Genomic DNA, 20780 nt, shown 5'->3' on the forward strand with positions numbered 1-20780 from the left:
GAAGTACCTAATGATTTTAGGAATATTTTACTTAAACAACTGTATCAGAAAGGTGACAAGAGTGAGTGTCGTAATTGTCGAGGCATTAGTCTGGTCTCTGTAGGTAGAAAATTATTTAGTAATATGATACTTTTTAGACTGAGAGATGCTGTTGACAAAGTTTTAAGAGAAGAACAGTGCGGTTATATAAAAGGTAGAGGATGTGTCGACCAGGTTTTCACTCTTAGGTTAATAATTGAGAAGTCCCTTCGTTCTCAAACACCTTTGGTCCTCAGTTTTATATATTATGAGCAAGCATTCGATTCTGTTGATAGAAGAGCTTTAGCAAAGGTCTTATTTTTATATGGTTTACTAGACAAATACATTAAAGTTATTTGTATTATGCGCGAGAATAATACTACTGCGGTAAAGGTAGAAAATGAGGTTGGCAGCTGGTTTTGTATTAAATCAGGAGTTAAGCAGGGTTGTGTTCTATCCCTCTTTATATGGATCATTTTGATAGACTTTGTCTTAAGAAGCACAGGAAAGACAATCGGAGATGACGGAATCAAATGGGGAGGAAAAACTCTCCTGGACATAGAATATGCTGATAACATAAGCATATTAGATGAAAGTTTGAGCAAAATGAATGAATTTTTAGAGGTTTTGCAAGTTCAGAATGCTAGAATAGGTTTGAAAATTTATGTTGAGAAGACTAAGTCACTGAGGCTAGGAATAAGCGAAGATAAAAAGGTGACGTTAGGTAACGAAAGATTTATCAGGTGGGCAGCTTCACTTACCTCGGTAGTATTATTAGTAAAGACGGTGGGAGGAGTGAGAACGTTAAAAATAGAATAGCCAAGGCTCAGGGTGTTTTTTCACAAAAAAAAAAAAATTGTAGAATTGTAAGATAAGTCTGCAAACCAAGATTAAAATATTGGAAGCTACATTGATGTCAGCGGTCAAATATGACTCTAAAGCATGGGCCGTCCGAAGAGCGGACGAAAATTTACTAGATATTTCCAAGAGAAATTGCCTACGGATTGTTCTGGGTACCCGACTGACTGAACGTATTTCAAACAGTAGGTTGTGCAAAAAATGAAGGATGACAGATTGCCGAAGATTGTCCTTTTTGGACAACCGTCTGTGGCTAAGCGAAAGCAGGTCGTCCTCATTTGGGGTGGGAGACTGTAATAAATAAGGATTTGGAGGAAATGGGAACTTCCTGGGAGGGTGTAAAGAGGGAGGCCTTGAATAGATTGGGTTGGAGGAGGAGCTTGCGTAGCTGTGTTGGCGTCAGGTAGCTTGGTGCTGCGACGACTTATTAGTAGTAGTAGTAATCAAATCTCTTTTTCTTGTTATATCTTTTCTCGTGGGGGCTACAATGACGCATTGTTTTCCACTTATTCTTCTGTTTCTCCTGTTATTGCTACATATTTTTTCTTTTTGTTTTTTTTTTCTATATTCACGATGCAAGGTACTTAAATGTATTTGATATACCTCATTCAGTTACCTCGTTTTGAAACCTCGAGGTTTTAAGCGTCTATTGAGCCTTCTTTTGAGGGAGTCAACGTAGGATTTTACAGGAATAACATCCCCAAGAAGATCGTTCCAGATAGAATTGTAACGCCAAATGAAGCTCTTCCTCAAGTACTCGCTTCTTGGCGTGTCATACTTAAGATAATTGGACCGAGCTTCATGCCTTCGCTTCTGCCTTCTATACAAAGGGAAGACCAACGCGCTAGAGCTCATTTGAGGGAGTTTCAAGCTTGAGAGATGAATACCGTCATTACAGTTCCCAAACATAATACTAACATAACTAAAACATAACTAGGTAAGGTTAGTTTGCATCCTTGAAGCAATTTTATTCGCTGTCTTGTTAAGAGAATGAGTTTTAAAAAGAATGGAAAGCTTAAAAGAGTCGCATATTTGGTGATGTGACCTAGGAAAATAGGGATTAAAAAGCACTACTAACACTTACGGTGTGCCTCCTGACGACTTTATTGAAAAAGTAGATACTTTTTATGAAAATCCGATTTTTAAAATAATAAATCAACAATTTTTTTTTATATTCAAAATTCATGTCAAGTCAGAATCTAGTTTGCACAAAGTAGGCCTAAGTTAACTTGAAGAAATCTTAGCAAGTTAAATAGGCTAATTTATTTTAAGTTGGTGCGCTTAAGTAGACAGGATTCTATTTTTCATCTATCCTCTTCGCATTTTAAACTACCTGAAAATACTGATAGCAGCTTGGATCATACAAAATCGTCAAGCGCTAGGCGGCGTTCGTTATTTTCTTTTCAATACTAGCGCGAGTTTCCACATTCATTAATTTCCCATATTTTATTTTATCAGATTTTTATGCTTTCCGTTGAGAGGCAAGTCGGATTTTCACTACTCACATATTTATGTTTTGTTTAGCAGATCAACAGACTTGTGATGCTTACTGATAACTGAATGGTAATTATTCCATAGCAAAATTTCATTTGTTGGCAAAATAACTTAATTTTTGGAGGCTTTTAAGGGTTTAAGCATAGGTTTAAAAATAGATGCTAGAAAACTACGACATTTGGAATAAAATCAAATGAAGGTGATGAGGTATTATTAGGTAGGAAGAATATCAGCCTATGGGACAGCTTCATTTAGCTGTATAGCATTATTAGTATAGATGGTGGACGTATTGAAGATGTAAGAAGTACAAAAGCCAAGGCCAAGGTTGTAATTTTTCACAATATACAAAAGTTTGGAAGAATACCAAAATAAGCTTAAAAATCAAGATTAAAATATTGAGAGCTATGGTAATGACAGGGTCAAGTATGGTTCTAAAACGTGAGCACTTCAAAGGGCAGATGAACATTTTCTTAATATATTCAGGACAGTTTTTTCAGGACAAAGGAACTGTCAGGGCAGTTTTGGGCACCCATTTGACTGACCGCACGTCAAACAATAAGCTGTATAACAAATTAGGTGCTATCTCCCTTTCAGGGTCTATCGTTAAAGAAAGATTGAGACGCCTAGGACACGTTTGACGAACAAAGGATGACGGATTGCACAATATTGTTCTTTTTGGAAATCCGTCGGTAGTCAAACGAAAGGCAGGTCATCTGCAAAAGGAGAGAGAATAATTCATAAGAAAGGATTTAAATGAAACTAATAGTTTGTGGGAGGGGAGTTAATAGTGAAGCTCTGAATAGATTGAGGTTGAGGGGGAGCTTGCGCAGCTGTTCTAGCCTGGGGTAGCTTGGTGCTGCAGGGAGTTATTAGCAGAAGTAGTAGTAAATACCATTTTGCCGTCCTTTTTTTCTGCCGAAATATATTTGTTTTATTTATTAAAAAAAAATTTTTAGGAAGAAAGAATGTGCCTATTCAAAAATATACTTTTCTTAAACAATTTCGAGTGCCTTCTCGAAAACTATTCGAAACTGTTTGAAAACAAAGATCAAAATTACTTACAGCATACTTAATGTAATTGTCGTTAAAATTGTTCCTTATTCGTAATCCAGCACTACCAGCTCCACTCTTCGGTCTGGAATCAGGAGTTCCAATAGAGCGCCTTGAAGATAATACCCCCGAGTGATTTGTTCTTAGAGGAACCTAAAATTAAATTAAAAATGATAGAATAAAAATGGTTCCTTGATTAGGTAAACACTTCTATTGCTGACAGCTCATTGTATTATGAAGCCAACAAAGACCAAAACAATCTACGGACACTCTCTCATTACTTCCACCCATGAAGTTATCATTTCTTTGACTTCTTCTTGGAATCGATTAAAACAATAAGGATATGAAAATTACACAATTAAAACTACGTGAGACGAAACAAGGCTTAAACTTATAGCTTTTGTATTTAGAAAATTACTGATATTTGCATGATGATAGGAAATTACTAGCAGAGCTGGAGTTAGGTTTTTTCTGGTGGGGGTAAATGTAGACTTTGTCATATCTATATCAGAACAGTTTTGAGCCAACTTATTAAAATAGAAGTAATAAAAAAAATGTAGTAGCATTTTCTTACAGATTCTTCATTAGATGATTCGTGAATGACTTTGATACTGCAAAGAAATGACTTTGAACACAAAAACAGGAAATATTGGGGTCTATGTCCTAGGCAAAGGTGTGTGAATTTTTTCTTGTTTTTCTCTGGTGGCTTCTACTTGAAAAATTTAAAAGAGAAAAAAGTGGTATAATTTAAATAAAGCAGTGGAACAAAACATAGGATAAAATAACAACAACACTTTAAATAATAAAAACCTGACTATTTTGACTCCACGTTCGGGAGTCTTTCTTAACGGAAAAAAATCGAACGAAACATTTTTTTTTCCAAATTAAAAAAAACTCTGTTTTATTCTACTGCTTCGGTGAAATTAAACCCGTTTTTTTTTTTTTTAATTCTTAAACGGAAATTTCTTGTAAAGAAATTATCTTCGTTTTGGAAGAATTTTATCATAAATACTTTGCCAAATTTATTTTTGCTGTTTTTTAAGCTATGTTTATTTCACATATTAGAGCTTATCAACTCTCTTCCATCCTCTCCCTCTCTATAAGAAAGCAATCACAAGCTGCGCAATAGCGCTGCCTAAGTAAAGAACGTTGTTGGTATAATGTATTATCTATTTTTGTTCGGTTTGTTGTGTTTGGTTTGTCTTCTACTAGGGCACTTTGTATCGAAGGGGTTGTCGAAGAAACTTCAGAAAGGGATTAGCCGCCTGTAAATTGAAAGGGCTAGTGTCCTTTTTAATAGTCAAAAGTGACTGGAGGGCAAATAATCCCTCTCCCACGATCCCCAAACACATCCAATCGAAATGTTGAGAAGGCTATTTTGTTCAACGTAGTTGAATTTTCAGGAAATTATGTCTTTGAAGATGACACCCCCTCACAGCCCTCAAAGAAAAGATTATAATGTAAAGATTGTAAGTTATTCCCCGGGGTCATATATGGTTTTATAGGAAATGTGGTCGTAGAAACTTCAAAAGGGCTCATTTGACTGAAAATTGATTGAGCTAATGCTCTTTTTAATAGTTGAATGTCTTCGGGGGGTGAATACCCACCCACGCCCATCATTTCCCCAAACACTTCTGATCAACATTTGATGTAGCCATTTTGTTCAACTTAGTTGAAAGGTCTGTAATTTTTTTCTTTGAATATGAGCCCCCCCCCCACAGCCCTCAGGACAAGGGCTGTTAGTTATTCCCTTGGGGCATATGAGGTTCTTACAGACATTTTTGTCGTAGAAAATTCAAAAAGGGCTCATCCGATTGAAATAGAGAGGACTACTGCCCTTTTTATTAGTTGAAAGTGATCAGAAGGCAAATGACGCTTTCCCCATGCCAATCATTTCCCCAAACCCTTCCAATCAAAATTTTGAGATAGCCAGTTAGTTCAACGTAACTGAAAGGTCCGGAAACTATGCCTTTGAGGATAAAAAATTAACCCTGCACTCAGGGGAATATAAGGCTTTTATAGAAAGCGTGGTCACATAAATTTTGGAAGGAGCTTATTGGATTGGTAATCTTCTTAAGAGTCAAAGTAATCCAAGGGCAGCTACCCCTACCTCCCCTCGTGCACACACGTAGTATTGTTCCGGAATGCATCAAATAGGTATTTTGAGCGAGCCATTATATTCAAAATAGTCTAAATATCATATAACAAGGCTTTTAGGGTTGAAACAAACGCCAAAGCTTAAGGGCAAGGGTTGCGAGTTATGCCAAAGGGATATTTAAGATTTTTATGAAAGGGATGGTTTTATAAGCTTTAGAGGAGGCTCATTTGGTTAAAAATTAGAAGTTGTAGTTCCCTTTCAAAAAACAACAAAGAAAGAAAGACTCAATAAAAAAACAACAAGAGAGAAAAGATGAAAAACCAAAACGACATAGCTATTTCGCCTGTATGTAAACGAAGCGTTTTCAGCACAGAAGAAACAAAGATAAAAAATGAAGAAAATAACAGAGTGAAATAAACTGAAAACAAATGTAACCACCACCAATACTGATAAAATAACATACAATTGTCGGAACTGGTCGACGTAGGTCAAAGAGCTAATAGAGTTACTTTGACGAGAACACCAAAGCAACTGAATAAAAAAGTATAAAAATGGAAATGAAGTTATTTATTCTGCTGCGAAATAATCCTATTGTTTGCTAATGTCGAAGCAATTTTTATTTGTCTGGTAAGGTAATCTAGTCTCCTGGTGTTTTAGTAAAATCTCAATTCGCTTCTAAACTAATGGTTCATTTTTCAAAAGAATATTATAAATTGGGTCAATATTTGAATTTCTCGTATCTCTTTTTATTTAAATATTAGCAAATATAGTTTTTTTCTATTTCTATAGCTACATATGCCCACTAAGAAAAACCTCTATCATTAGAAATAGCCGTGGCTTCTTCAAATGATATAAATGTTCAGCATGAAAAAAATATGTTCAGCTAAAGCTGAATCAAAAATTTCAGGAGCCTTGTTGAATTATAGAGTCTTTCTATTGAGTTGAAATGCTCGATAAATCTTTCATGAAATTGTTGGTGAGTGCTACCATTATAAAACTTCCTAAGAGAACAAGGAATCTTATACACCCCACATACTAAACTACCCCGGGTTAAATCCTTCCCTGGATTAGGGAAACTACCTATTGGTCTCACCGATTGGAAATATGTTTCAATGTCAAATTTACATAATATTCGTTTAAGCTTTTCTCCCAAACCCGATACGCATGGCAAGGAATTGAAACTTTTAGACACATTTAGTTCCAAAGACTGCAAAACTCCAATAGGCCTACTATCATGTTTAAGTAAAAGATACGACAAATTTAAATATTGAACCAATGTATAATATTCTTTTGAAAAATGAACCAATAGTTAAGAAGGGAATTAAGATTTTAGCCTTGTGACCTACGTCGGGTAGTTGCGACGATTGTATGTTATTTTATTAATATTGGTGATGGTTTATTTTTTTTTTCTTTATTTCTTCTGTGCTGAAGATGCCTCGTTTACGTACGGGAGGAATATCTGCGTCGTTTTAATTTTTTCATCTTTTCTTTCTACTGGATTAAGTCTCCTTTTGTTTTTCATTGAGTTTTTCTCTCTTTGTTGTTGTTGTCATGGTTAGCCAGTTTGGCTTAAGATCTGTCGTCAGTCAATTGTACGGCATCGATTAGCCGCTTCTTTCAATTGTTATTTTTCTCTTGTTAAAAAATATGCAAATTAGTTAAATAAAAAAATTTCCTTTTTGTTCATTTAACATCTTTTAAATCAATACTCATTTCCACATCGAAAATGAATCTAAATTCAAAAAAAAAATTAAGCGTCATGGCTTTAAATCACGTGACTTCTGAGCGTAAACAAAGACGTTTAAGTTATCCAAAGACTTAATTCATTTTGAAAACCTTTTAAGGAATAACTTCACATTTGAAATTTTTCTGAGAATTAAGGAAACAGCTGGTTTGGTAGGTGGGAGATCTTTTCACCCTGATTTCCGTTTGTCAAACGTTCGTTTGGTCGAGTAAACTTTTGTTTGAGAAGTTTCAAGGTTCGGATATTTTTTTATCCCGTTTTTTTCTAGTCCTGCCATTAAGAATTTACCATCTAAGCCTCTTAGTAGTTAACAGGAGGCAGTTTTGTCGAAAAGTTCAAAATTCTGTGTTCCAACACCAATTCACATCCAAAAATAATTTCGAAGTGAAATCACGAATTGTGGCTTCTATTGATAAAGTTAAGTCTCCTCAGGAACTTAGAGGCAAAAATGTGAGGAAATTAAACACTTTTAATATGAGCAAAATTGAAACAGGTAACACACAAATTGACATTAAAATACTTTCTGACTTGAAGAAGGATAATTGTCTTACTATTACCAGAGCAAATAAAGGCACTACTATTGTAAAAATGGACAGTGGTAATTACGAGCTTCCAATGAAAAGCATTATTCCTGATACCAACAATTACAAAAACTGGATTTTGATCCTAGGGGTCAAGACAACAAAGGAATTGAATTCACTAACAAACAATTTACACATTACCCCACAATTTTACAATAAATTTTATTCAAGAGGTCGTTCCGTACCCAAAACGATATTGGCGAGGGGGCAACTTCCCTCACATACACAATATTTACAGTGTGTTTTAAGTTTTAATGTTGCTCTTCACTTTCAGTTGAAAAAATTATTTATTTCTGATATATTTTTTTTTAATAATGCTGAGAAACCTTTTGAGAAAATTCGCCTCCCGCATGAAAAATTCCTACATGGAAAGATCCCAAACATAATCCTCTCCCCTCCACCAGAAAATTCCTCACTTTACATGTCTCTATGCTTGCAAACAACCAACAATTTATGCAGTGCCGCACTCAGAAAATAATTATGGGGGAGGGCAGACCAGTGGTCTCTGAGCCAAACACTGGAAACATTAAAAACTTCGTAGAAAACCGATATTTTGAGGCATTAGTTTAAGTTTATTTTAGCTTTTGAATGCAAGTTATGAGTAGGGACTAAGGAATGAAAGATAAAATTGAGCATAATATATAAGATTCAAATACAGAATGTAAATTTTTCTTGAGGGCGGGGAGCTACAGCCTCTATAACCCCCTTCCTCCTTCATGGGTGTGAACCTAGACGGCGTAAGCAATGGACAAAGTTAATAACTTGCATCCATTCCCCCGGGGACTGTGGGTGGTTAAGTCATCCTCAAAGATATAGTTATTAGATTTTTCGACTCTGATGAAAAAAGGCTATCTCAAAATTTAATTTGAGTGACTTTGGGGGAAAGTGAGCGTGGGAGGGGGCTAGCTGCCCCCAGTATCTTTGGTCGCTTAAAAATGGCACTAGAACTTCTATTCCCAATCAAATGAGCCCTCTCTTGATACTCTACGATCAATGGCTTGATAAGATAACCTGTGGAAATTAAATTACAAACAAACACGTGGTTTCCACTTGGCAGTGATTCTTTGTTAATATAACTTTTTTTATCTTTTGTATAATGACAAATTTTGACAATAGATTTTTCAATTCTCATCTTCCATCCCACCCTCTTCCTCTCTAAAAAAACGCCAAAAAATAGAGAGTGAAATTGTGGTCAAATCTCATAATCAAAATAAGTAAAATCTAAAATAATGGGCAACATTTTTTTAGAATTTGACTAATTGAATAGTTTTGTCTCAGTGAATAAGCTGATTCTCAATAAATTCTGAACATCCAGAAATCCTTAATAATTTCAAGGAACTAGCTAAGCTTCTTTCAGCAATACCAAGAATTTTGCTGTTTCAGTGAATTGTTAAAGCTTAAATCAAAGAAAATTGAAAGAAAAGCTCCAATTGAAAACTGCTTCAGAAGATCTGATGGATGGCAAATACATTCAATAAGGAACTTTTGTTCAATAAAAAACGAGGACAAAAGGTGGAAATATTCTGATTCTAGATTCTAGAAAAGAAAAGCAAATTTGTATTTAGCAGATGAAAATTGCTTTCTCATAGCGATTATATTCTACGAGCAGGAAAGGAGTGGAGGTTTTAGGGATTCTACTATGGATTTAGATTGTTTTTCTTAGTGTTATTTTTAATCCCCACCTTTTACTTTATAAATAAAAAAAAGTACGCAAGATTCTCAGAATTACTACTTTATGTAAAGCAAATTGTAATAAAAAAAAAGTATTCAACTATTAAAGCGTGCTATTTTTGACAAGAAAAACATCATAATGGCTGCCTTGTTTAAAGAAACCGATGCGCAAGAAAAAAAGAGGGTTCGGCCCTCTCCTCCCTTCAAATTTTGTCTGACTCGTAAAGGCTAAAAAGAATGCATAGAGAACATATTTTAAATGTGTTTTAAAGTTTTTGAACCCCCCTTCCCCACTGAAATGTTAGTCCGACTTGTAAAAACGCGTCGGAATTTTTATGTGTGTTTTGAAGCTTTTAGTAACCCCCCCCCCCAAAAAAAAGCTTTTACAACCTCCCTCCTCCAGAAAAAATACTAGATACGGCTCTGGACATTGAAACCCAAAAATGGGCGAATATTGTTTTTCTTGATTTTTGCTTTTAGATCTAATTGAAGCTTAATTTATGCACCAGTTCTTGGTCCAAAGAATTTGCCATATACAAAAAAATTAGGCTGGTTACACTAGCATTCCAAAAGTGGGCCGCAACAACAAATTATGGAATGGCCAAAAAGAACAAAGGCAAACTACTCAGCCAATTGTGATGACACTTTAAAGCCCCTTTTGTGTAACAAGGAAGCTACTAGCTTCTTCTATCTCTTTGAAAATCTTTGACGGATTCTGAAATAAATTTCATGTCCATTGAAGTTCAAAGCGTCGATGGCAAAAGAAAGGAAGCAGGTACTTCATCGTTATTCAAACTGAAAATTACCTCTATCTGTAAATAGTGAGACTCCTTATCCCTAGACATCATTTAGGGGAGAGAAGTGTTGAAACGAAAAAGATCATTTGTCTTATTCCCCGGGAAAAGACGATGGGCAAAGACATTTCTTATTTATGTAGTGATGGAAATATTATTAAGCCTAAGAATCTATCGGCTTTTGACAATATAATTGAATTAAATTGACTTACCTGAACATACGTAGACACTTGAATTTAAATAAAGGATTTTGCCGTTTGAAATTGGGTGCAACTCAGGAAAGAGTAGTCTCACAGAAGAAAAATTAAAGTGATTCAAATTTCTTCTTTTTTATAAACTTAATCTGCTTTCTACATGATGATGCATGGTCAATTAATGGTGACAATCTGATAATATACGCGGTATACAGAATATCTTAAAGCAGATAATTATTCTATAATTGCTTACATTAGGATGACACATTTCGTTTCATAATAAATTGGGCATTACTACTGTCTTTCTGCTTCTTAAAGTCTAAAAAATCTTAAGAAATCGGCGTAAATAATAGGTTTTTCCCATTTAAATATAAGAGATTGTACATATTTTTGACATTAGCATTAACTTGCATTTCATTTTTTTTTTAATTCAATGCTATAACAGAACTTTTGCATGCATTTTATCCATCTAAAGAATTAAAATTATTTTTATACATACACGATGAGCTGAAAAAAAGAGTTAAAATGACATTTCCACAAGTTTAGTGCTATAAAGGATATTATACACTCTTCCACTAAAAAAGAGTAAAATGACATTTCCACAAGTTTAGTGTTATAAAGGATATTATACACTCTTCCACTCGCCTACAAATACACTTTTTCTGTATTTTAAAGATTTCGATAAAACTCCAAAAATGGTCGTGTTATGTTTTTAAGTTACGTGAAATTATTAGGAATTAAAAAGTGTCTCGAGATTTTGAGAGAAAATTCAAACACAAAAATTCAAAAATAAAATTTTCATTTCATATTTTTTGTTACTTTAATGAAATTTCTAAGGCAGTAATGATTCAACTAACTGAAAGATCAAATTTAAAAATTTAAATTCAAATTTAAAATTTTAAATTTCAAATTTAAAAGGATATTATTCAATTCAATTAAATTTATTTTTGACCCGTAAACAAAACAGAAGAGGGTCTTAGCCCTAGTGACAGAGTAAGACAAAAAAATAAAAAGATAAAATAAACAAACAACAAAAAGAGAGATTACAATCAACAAACACAAACATAACTACATACTATATCAAGAGGGAAGACCATTGGTGGTTGAGTTTTCTAGCGTAGGATTTGAAATCTTCCACTCTTTTATCAATTACATAAAAAAACTAGTTTTTTTAACTGAAAGTAAGGAGCGACATTAAAACTTAAAACGAAAAGAAATTACTCCGTATATGAAATGGGTTGTCCCCTCCACAATCCCTCGCTCTTTACACTAAAGCTTTTAATTGTTTAAAAAGCAGAATTGTGGCAAAGAGTCAAACTTTAGCGTAAAGAGCGAGGGATTGTGGAGGGGACAACCCATTTCATATACGGAGTAATTTCTTTTCGTTTTAAGTTTTAATGTCGCTCCTTACTTTCTGTTAAAAAAACTAGTTTTTTTTATGTAATTTCTGAACGTTTTTGAATTAATACATGTTTGATTTTGGCTCTCCACACATAAATTATTAAAATGAAATTTGCATATTAATTCCTTTTTTGGCTAAATGGCTTTCTCTTAGTTTTGATCAGACGATTTTGAGAAATAAGGGATGGGGAAGGAGGCCTAGTTGCCATGCAATTTTTCGGTTACATAAAAAGGCAACTATAAATTTTTATTTTTAACGAATTTTTTTATTAGTAAAAAATATACGTAACTTAAGAATTAACTTACGTAACAAACTTTTATATTCTTTAATTTTTATTACGTATATGAGGGGGTTAGTACCCTCGTTAATACCTCGTTCTTTACACTAAATAGTAAGTTTTGTCCCAATTCTTTAAGAATGACCCTTGAATCAGAAAGGCCGTAGAATAAATAGTTGAAATTACAAAAATACTATAGCATAAAGAGCGAGGTATTTATCTCCTCCTAAATACCTCGCTCTTTATGCTAAAGTATTTTTAGAACCCCTCATATGCGTAATAATCTCTGTTCGTTTTATGTTTCAACTCTACTCTTTACTTTCAATTGAAAAAACTTTTCCATGTTTATTTTTTCATTGTTTTTTCTATAGTAATTTTAGAAAATCATGCGCCGTTTTCATTGAATTTCTGTTCCCTCATGACATATTTCTCCAAGGAAAGATCCTCCCACATAGCCCCCTCCCTCAACCCTACCCCCAAAACCAAAAAAAATCCCCTGAAAACGACTGTACACTTCCCAATAACCATTATTATATGTAATTAAATAAAAAAAACAAGTTTTTTGAAATGAAAGTAAGGAGCGACATTAAAACTTAAAACGAACAGAAATTACTCCGTATATGAAAGGGGCTTTTCCTCCTCGGCACCCCGCTCCTTACGCTAAAGTTTTTTATTGTTTTAAAAAGTAGAGTTGCGAGAAAGAATCAAACTTTAGCGCATGGAGCGGGGTGTCGAGGAGGAAAAGCCCCTTTCATATACGGAGTAATTTCTGTTCGTTTTAAGTTTTAATGTCGCTCCTTACTTTCATTTCAAAAAACTTGTTTTTTTTATATTTAATTTCTGAAAGTTGTTGAACTAATGCATGTCTGATTTTGGCTCTCCGTACATAAATCATTAAAATGAAATTTGCATATTAATTCTTTTTTTGGCTAAATGGCTTTCTCTTAGTTTTGATCAGACGATTTTGAGAAATAAGGGGTGGGGAAGGAGGCCTAGTTGCCCTCCAATTTTTCGGTTACCTAAAAAGGCAACTAGATCTTTTAATTTTTAACGAACGTTTTTATTAGTAAACAAAATACGTAACTTAAGAATTAACTTACGTAACAAACTTTTATATTCTTATATTTTTGATTATATATATGAGAGGGTTGGTCCCCTCGTTAATACCTTGCTCTTCACAATAAATCTTGTTTTGTCCCAATTCTTTAAGAATGACCCCTGAATCAGAAAGGCCGTAGAATAAATAGTTGAAATTACTTAAAAATTTTTTAGCATAAAGAGCGAAGTATTTATCTCCTCCTAAATACCTCGCTCTTTATGCTAAAGTATTTTTAGAACCCCTCATATGCGTAATAATCTCTGTTTTTTTTAAGTTTTAATGCTTCTCCTTACTTTCAATTGAAAAAACTTTTTCATATTTATATTTTCATTGTTTTTTTTTATAGTAATGCTAGAAAGTCCCGCGCCCTTTTCATTGAATTTCTCCTCCCCCATGAAATATACCTACAAGGAAATATCCTCCCATATAGCCCCCTCCCCTGAACCCCACACCCAAACCAAAAAAATCCCCTTGATAACGTCGGTACACTTCCCAGTAACTATTACTGTATGTAAACATTGGTCAAAGTTTGTAACTTGCAGCCCCTCCCCCAGGGACTGTGGGGGGTAAGTCATCCCCAAAGACATAGTTCTTATGGTTTTCGACTATGCAGAACAAAATGGCTATCTCAAAATTTTGATCCGTTGAGTTTTGGAAAAACATGAGCGTGGGAGGGGGCCTAGATGCCCTCCAATTTTTTTGGTCACTTAAAAAGGGCACTAGAACTTTTTATTTCCGTTAGAATGAGCCCTCTTGCAACACTCTAGGACCACTTGGTCGATACGATGACCCCTGGAAGAAAAAAAAAACAAAAAAAAAAAACAAATAAACACGCACCCGTGATTTGTCTTCTGGCAAAAAATACGAAATTCCACATTTTTGTAGATTGGACCTTGGAATTTTTTCTATAGGGTTCTCTGATACGCTGAATGCGATGGTGCGATTTTTGTTAAGATCCTATGACTTTTAGGGGGTGTCGTTAAGATCCTACGACTTTTAGGGGGTGTTTCCCCCTATTTTCCTAAATAAGGCAAATTTTCTCAGGCTCGTAACTTTTGATGGGTAAGACTAAACTTGATGAAACTTATATATTTAAAATCATCATTAAAATGCAATTCTTTTGATGTAGCTATTGATATCAAAATTCAATTTTTTAGAGTTTTGGTTACTATTGAGCCGGATCGCTCCTTACTACAGTTCGTTACCACGAACTGTTTGAACACTGGTCGAAGTTTGTAACTTGCAGCCCCTCCCCCAGGGACTGTGGGGGAGTAAGTCATTCCCATAGACATAGTTATTATGGTATTTGACTATGCGGAACAAAATGGCTATCTCAAAATTTTGATCTGTTGACTTTTGAGAAAAATGAGCGTGGGAGGGGGCCTAGGTGCCCTCCAATTTTTTGGTCACTTAAAAAGGGCACTAGAACTTTTCATTTTCGTTAGAATGAGCCCTCTTGCGACATTCTAGGACCACTTGGTCGATACGATGACCCCTGGGGAAAAGAAAAAAAGAAAAAAAACAAAAAACAAATAAACACGCACCCGTGATTTGTCTTCTGGCAAAAAATACGAAATTCCACATTTTTGTAGATAGGAGCTTGGAAATTTTTCTATAGGGTTCTCTGATACGCCGAATGCGATGGTGTGATTTTCGTGATGAAGATTCTGAAGATTCTGAATATGGTGAAGATTCTGTGACTTATAGGGGGTGTTTTCCCCTATTTTCTAAAATAAGGTAAATTTTTTCAGGCTCGTAACTTTTGATGACAAAGACTAACTTTGATGAAACTTATATATTTAAAATCAGCATGAAAATCTGATTCTTTTGATGCATATTTTAGCATCAAAATTCCGTTTTTTAGAGTTTCGTTTACTATTGAGCCGGGTCGCTCCTTACTACAGTTCGTTACCACGAACTGTTTGATAATGTTTGCAGGCAAAATCAATTTAAATTTTTGTACCGAAGAAGAATTACTGGTCCAAGGAGGCAGATGCAGCAGATACTTATAAAGGAATATTGGTCACTTAAGGCAAACAGAAAAGGGTTATCTCCTTGTCCACACCACTATGGTCGGAGGACATTTAATAAGAGTGAAACCACTCATGTGACCACATGCCTGAATCCTATTACCATTTGGAACATTTTTCTTCAGCCTCGCATTGAAGTTTTTTTATTTGAATGAAAAGTGCCTGAATGTTAAAGAAAATCAAATATTTTGGAGAGAGGTGAAGGGGGTCGCAAGCAAAATAGACCTTGAAACAGAAACTAATGCCCTAATAAGTAAATATATATATTTACGAATTTTATCCGTATTTTTTGGGGAAAGGGGGGGGGGGGTCTGCCAACACAATTTACTTTTATTTTAAGTAAATTACCTTTCGTGGAGTATCGAATGGCTTGTTAATGTCTTCTGGAAGTAGGATCACTTTGTTAGGACCTTTTGTCATCTGTTTCTTCAGAAGTTGCCACCTTGAAAGCGGAAAAAGTCATAACTTAAGGTAATTAATAAAAATAAAACTTAATAAAATACATAATACATGAAAAATAAATTTTAATTAACTAAATCTTCTACATTCCCAATGAACTTACAAAAGTAATTTGTCATAGGGATGTGGCAGGAATATAAAAAAAACTGGTTATAAGCAAAAATTAATTATGCCACAAATACTAATAATGAAAATAACTAAAAAAAAAATATTGCTGAGTTGCTACTGGACTCATGGTAACGATGACTGAAAACACTCCAAACAATCCACTGTACTCCTTCATACACCTCAAACAACAATAGAAGAAAAAAGAAAAATAACAATAATAATAACATAAGTAAAAATTACCCATAATGACTTAAATTCATTGTTATAATACCTTTTTACCTTAACTTTTGAAAACATAATTAGTGGTTAAAAACAACTTTATGTTCATTGTATATGGCAAAGGCAGCTCTAGAGCAAAATCTTGGAGACGTCCCAATGTGACGAGGACGCCAATAATTGACCAAATTGACAAATTAATCTAAAAAAGGGTAAAAAAAAGAAAGAAAAAACAGATTGAGGGCGCCAGAAAAATCTTGTGGGCCTTGGGTAAATGATGGGAGGGTCAGGGTATTCGCTCATATTTAATTTCCAGAGTTCTGAGAATATCAGGCCTTAATTTACTATACCAAGGGACATGGGTGGGCTAAATTTAATGCTCCGATGCTCCTATTTCTGTCGATAGTCCGCTTTTAGCAACATTTTACCTAACACAAGAATTATATTTCACACTAAAAATATGATCCAGTAAAACCCGAAACCTTAATTAAATCCACAAAACGTTCTCGAGTTAAACTCTTTATTCAGACGTCAGTTTACTGTCTTCGTTACTTCAGCCTTTGTTAAAACAAGGGGCTAAATGCTCAATAACGAATGAATTTACAATTATGCTAAGGAAAAGAAAGTTAGGATGTTGAATTGTTTATGTAGTCTAATGGCTAAAAACTATCATAGAAGACTTTATTTTTCTAAATTGATTGTCAAGGCCTTTAAAAAACTTTTAGAGAAACACAGCTACTTTCTTATTAATAATAAATGACAGCCTGAGCCAGGGTTGCAACCCCTTGGGAATTTCCTAAGGATCATTGGATTTCAGTCCTTATCCTGGTATCTATAGAAAAGTGTATACATTGAAAATCGCCTTGAAAAGCTGTTTTGAAAATATTTGTCTGAATTATTTAATATCTTGATATTTTTTTTCCAGCCATTAAATTTTTCGCAAGTGGGATTAGGATATTATTAAATTCCTGCGACAGCCCTGAACAAGAAAATTTATCCAGCCTAAAAGCAAAAATGAAAATTTTCTGCAAAAAATTTACTACTTAAAGCAAAAACTTGCAAAATTTTGGATCAGTAGCAAAACGAAAACTGGCTGTTAAATTTTGACACTAACTCTTAAGAAGAACAAAAAGTCTCAATTCTTACTGCAATTTTCAAGATAAGTTAGATATATTTTTCTGAAATTTAACAATTGAACTCCATCACAAAGGAAACAATAAAGCTGTATGTAAACCTGTTGAACTTTTTTTTTTACCTCCTGTTATAGTCCGTGATTGTCAGTTAGCCTTTTTTTCATGCATTTTAAGGTTTTTTTTTCTCAGAAGTGCATTGTAAACTGCTTAAAAGTGCATATTTACTACAAATACAAAAAGAAACTAAAAAATACTCAATAGGGCAGAACACCTTCACAAAACAGTTTTTTTCATATTTTATGAAGCGAAATAAAAATATATTTTATAAGTATATTTTAGGTTCAATCTGAAATTTTTCCGAGGGCCATCATAATTCACTGCATTCAAAATATATTCGAATTGATGATACTATAATTACATAACATTACAAAAACTTGTTCATTTTGCCCTTTTGTTGAAAGTTATTCTTTACTTCTGGCTTAATGTAAAAAAAAAAACAAGATACAAAAATAAATAGGATTAACATTTTGATTTAGGTTTTTAGAATTAGCTTTATAATTTTGCAGGTTAAAGTTAGATGGCGAAGGTTGTATTTTTGTTAAGAACTTAACTCGGGTCTCTTATCTGTCACGCATACTTTTCTTCCGTAACCCTATACAATAGATGATGCAACACAGGGGTGGATCTAGAACAAAATACCGGGGGAGGGGCCAATATGACATGGGCGCCAATGAGCAAAATCTTGGGGGGCCCAATGCGACAAAGGTGCCAATAATTGACCAAATTGACTAATATATTCTAAAAAAGAGTGAAAAAACAGGAAAATAGGGTCCAAAAATAATTTTTTGGGGGCGGCCCTCTAACTCGGCCCCCTAGATCTGCCAATGATGCAACTCATTTTTTTCCTTGATGAAAAATTACGTTTATGTCTATATGATCAAGATAAATCGCATCGTCTACATATTAGATTGGGTAAACACTCACCTAATCGCCAATCCGACCATAATTAAGATAACAATGCAAATGAAGACTGAAACTACGACGAAAAAAATAGATGCATCTTCTGTGAAGTTTTCCGATGCTGCAAAATAAATTTTCTCAGTGTTTCTGAGAAACTGTATCTTATTTGTATATTTTTCCTCAGAAATATACTGACACTGTACCAACACCACCTGCCACAGACACTAGTATATTCTTTTAATCAAGAAATCCATAAAGAATAAAAAAGAACAACAGTTTAGTTCAATTCAGTTCGCTTCATTTATAAATCAAACACGTTTAATTAATATGCAAGTACCCACCCCAAGAAAGATACAAAAAAGCACTTGCGACTGGGCGGGTACATAAAAATCATTTTCTAACTAATAATTCACTACAGACTAAACAACAACAACAAAAGCTATAACAACCAATTTCTCAGCAATTCATCAATAACAACTGATAACATAATAATAAACAGAAAAGAGAAAAAAAGAAAAGAAAAATAAATAAATAAATATAAGAACTATGAACCTTGGCCTTGCAAACCGTTTTCAATTTATTTTTAAATAACCCCCTGTGCTCAGCCGCCCAAATTCTCTCTGGAACAGAGTTCCACATATTAGCCCCCAAAAATCTAGTAGGGAAGCCGGTCTTGGTTCCATTTCTGTGCAGGACGACGAAATCACTAACGCACCGCGTTTCATAATGATCCAAAAACCTATTTCCACTAAAGTAATCACGTACAAGAGCTAAGAGCTCATATGGCACTTGTGATGAGGCAAGAAGAGCTAAGAGCCAAGACATCATATGGTATGAGCTCTAACAAAATTTTATGAATCAATAGATTGATTTAAAAGGAAGATAAGAGGCTTAATGCCGGTCAGGATTTAAAATAAGAGCTCTGAGTCACGATGTCCTACTAAATATCAAAATTCATTGAGATCCGATCACCCACTCGTAAGTAATAAATACCTAATTTTTTCTAATTTTTCATCTCCCTTTTGCCTCCCCCCCTCCATATGGTCGAATCTGGGAAAACGACTTTATCAAGTCAATTTTATGCAGGTCCCTGACACGTCTACCTATTTTCATCGTCCTAGCACGACCAGAAGCACCTGACTCGCCAAATAACTGAACCCCTGCCCCCAACTCTCCCAAAGAGAGCGAATCCAGTACGGTTCCGTCAATCACGTATCAAGGGCATTTGCTTATTCTATCCACCAAGCTTCATCCCGATTCCTCCACTCCAAATGTTTTCCAAGATTTCCCCCTCCAACTCCCCCCAATGTCAAAGATCTGGTCAGGATTCGAAATAAGAGCTCTGAGACATGAATTCCTTCTAAATATCAAATTTTATTAAGATCCGATCACCTACTCGTAAGATAAAAATACCCCAATTTTCCCGTTTTCCTAGAATTCCGGTTTCCACCTCCAAATCCCCCAGTGTCACAGGATCTGGTCAGAATTTAAAATTAGAGCTTTAAACCACAAGATCCTTCTAAATATCAAATTTCATTAAGATCTGGTCACCCTTTTGTAAGTTACAAATACCTCAATTTTCAAAACTACCCCCCCCCCCCCTCCACCAAAGAGAGCAGATCCAGTCCGGCTATGTCAGTCACGTATCTTAGACAGGTTTTTATTCTTCCCATCCAGTTTCATCCTGATCTCACCGCTTAAAGTATTTTCTAAGATTTCCGGCCCCCCAACTGCCCCCCCCCCCAATCACGCTGGATCCGGTTAAGATTTAAAATAAGAGATCTGAGTTACGAGATCCTTCTAAATATGAAGTTTCATGAAGATCCGATCACTCCTTCGTAAGTTAAAAATACGTCATTTTTTCAAATTTTTCAGAATTAACCCCCCGCCCCCAATAGAGTGGATCCATTCCAATTATGTAAATCACGTATCTAAGACTTCTGCTTATTTTTCCCACCAAGTTTCATCCCGATCCCTCCAATTTAAGCGTTTTCCATGATTTTAGGTTACCCTACCCCAAACTCCCCCCAATGTCACCAGATCCAGTCAGGATTTAAAATAAGAGCTTTGAAACACGATATCCTTCTAAGTATCAAATTTCATTGAGATCCGATCCCCCGTTCGTAAGTAAAAAATCTTCAATTTTTCTATTTTTTCCGAATTAACGGGACCCCCACTTCCCCCCCCCCCCAGATGGTCAAAATTGGCCAGAAATTTCAAATTCCTTTGAGATCTGATCACCCGTTCGTAAGTTAAAAATTCCTCATTTTTTCTAATTTTTCAGAATTAACCCCCCCCTCCCCAACTACCCCAAAGAGAGCGGATCCGTTCTGGTTATGTCAATAATGTATCTAGGACTTGTGCTTATTTTCCCCACCAAGTTTCATCCCTATCCCTCCACTCTAAGTGTTTTCCAAGTTTTAGGTTTCCCCCTCCCAACTCCCCCCCAATGTCACCAGATATGGTTGGGATTTGAAGTAAAACTCTGAGAAACGATATCCTTCTAAATATCAAATTTCATTGAGATCCGATCCCCCGTTCGTAAGTAAAAAATCTTCAATTTTTCTATTTTTTCCGAATTAACGGGACCCCCA

At 34.8% G+C, this 20780-nt stretch overlaps 1 protein-coding gene across 2 annotated transcripts in view; it reads right to left on the reverse strand.

Annotated features, from left to right (window-relative positions):
- LOC136037312 (retinal guanylyl cyclase 2-like) overlaps nt 1–20780 on the reverse strand; it is a 170075-nt gene that overhangs the window by 88315 nt on the left and 60980 nt on the right. For both annotated transcript variants that reach the window (XM_065719976.1, XM_065719977.1), the window contains exons 6-8: nt 18211–18307; nt 15659–15752; nt 3433–3573 (exon numbers count right to left, since the gene is read on the reverse strand). In XM_065719976.1, the coding sequence (XP_065576048.1) occupies nt 3433–3573; nt 15659–15752; nt 18211–18307 (332 nt within the window). The remainder of the gene's footprint in view (nt 1–3432; nt 3574–15658; nt 15753–18210; nt 18308–20780) is intronic.

The sequence above is a fragment of the Artemia franciscana genome, chromosome 16 (genome assembly GCF_032884065.1).
Source record: "Artemia franciscana chromosome 16, ASM3288406v1, whole genome shotgun sequence".
Classification (NCBI taxonomy): Eukaryota; Metazoa; Arthropoda; class Branchiopoda; order Anostraca; family Artemiidae; genus Artemia; species Artemia franciscana.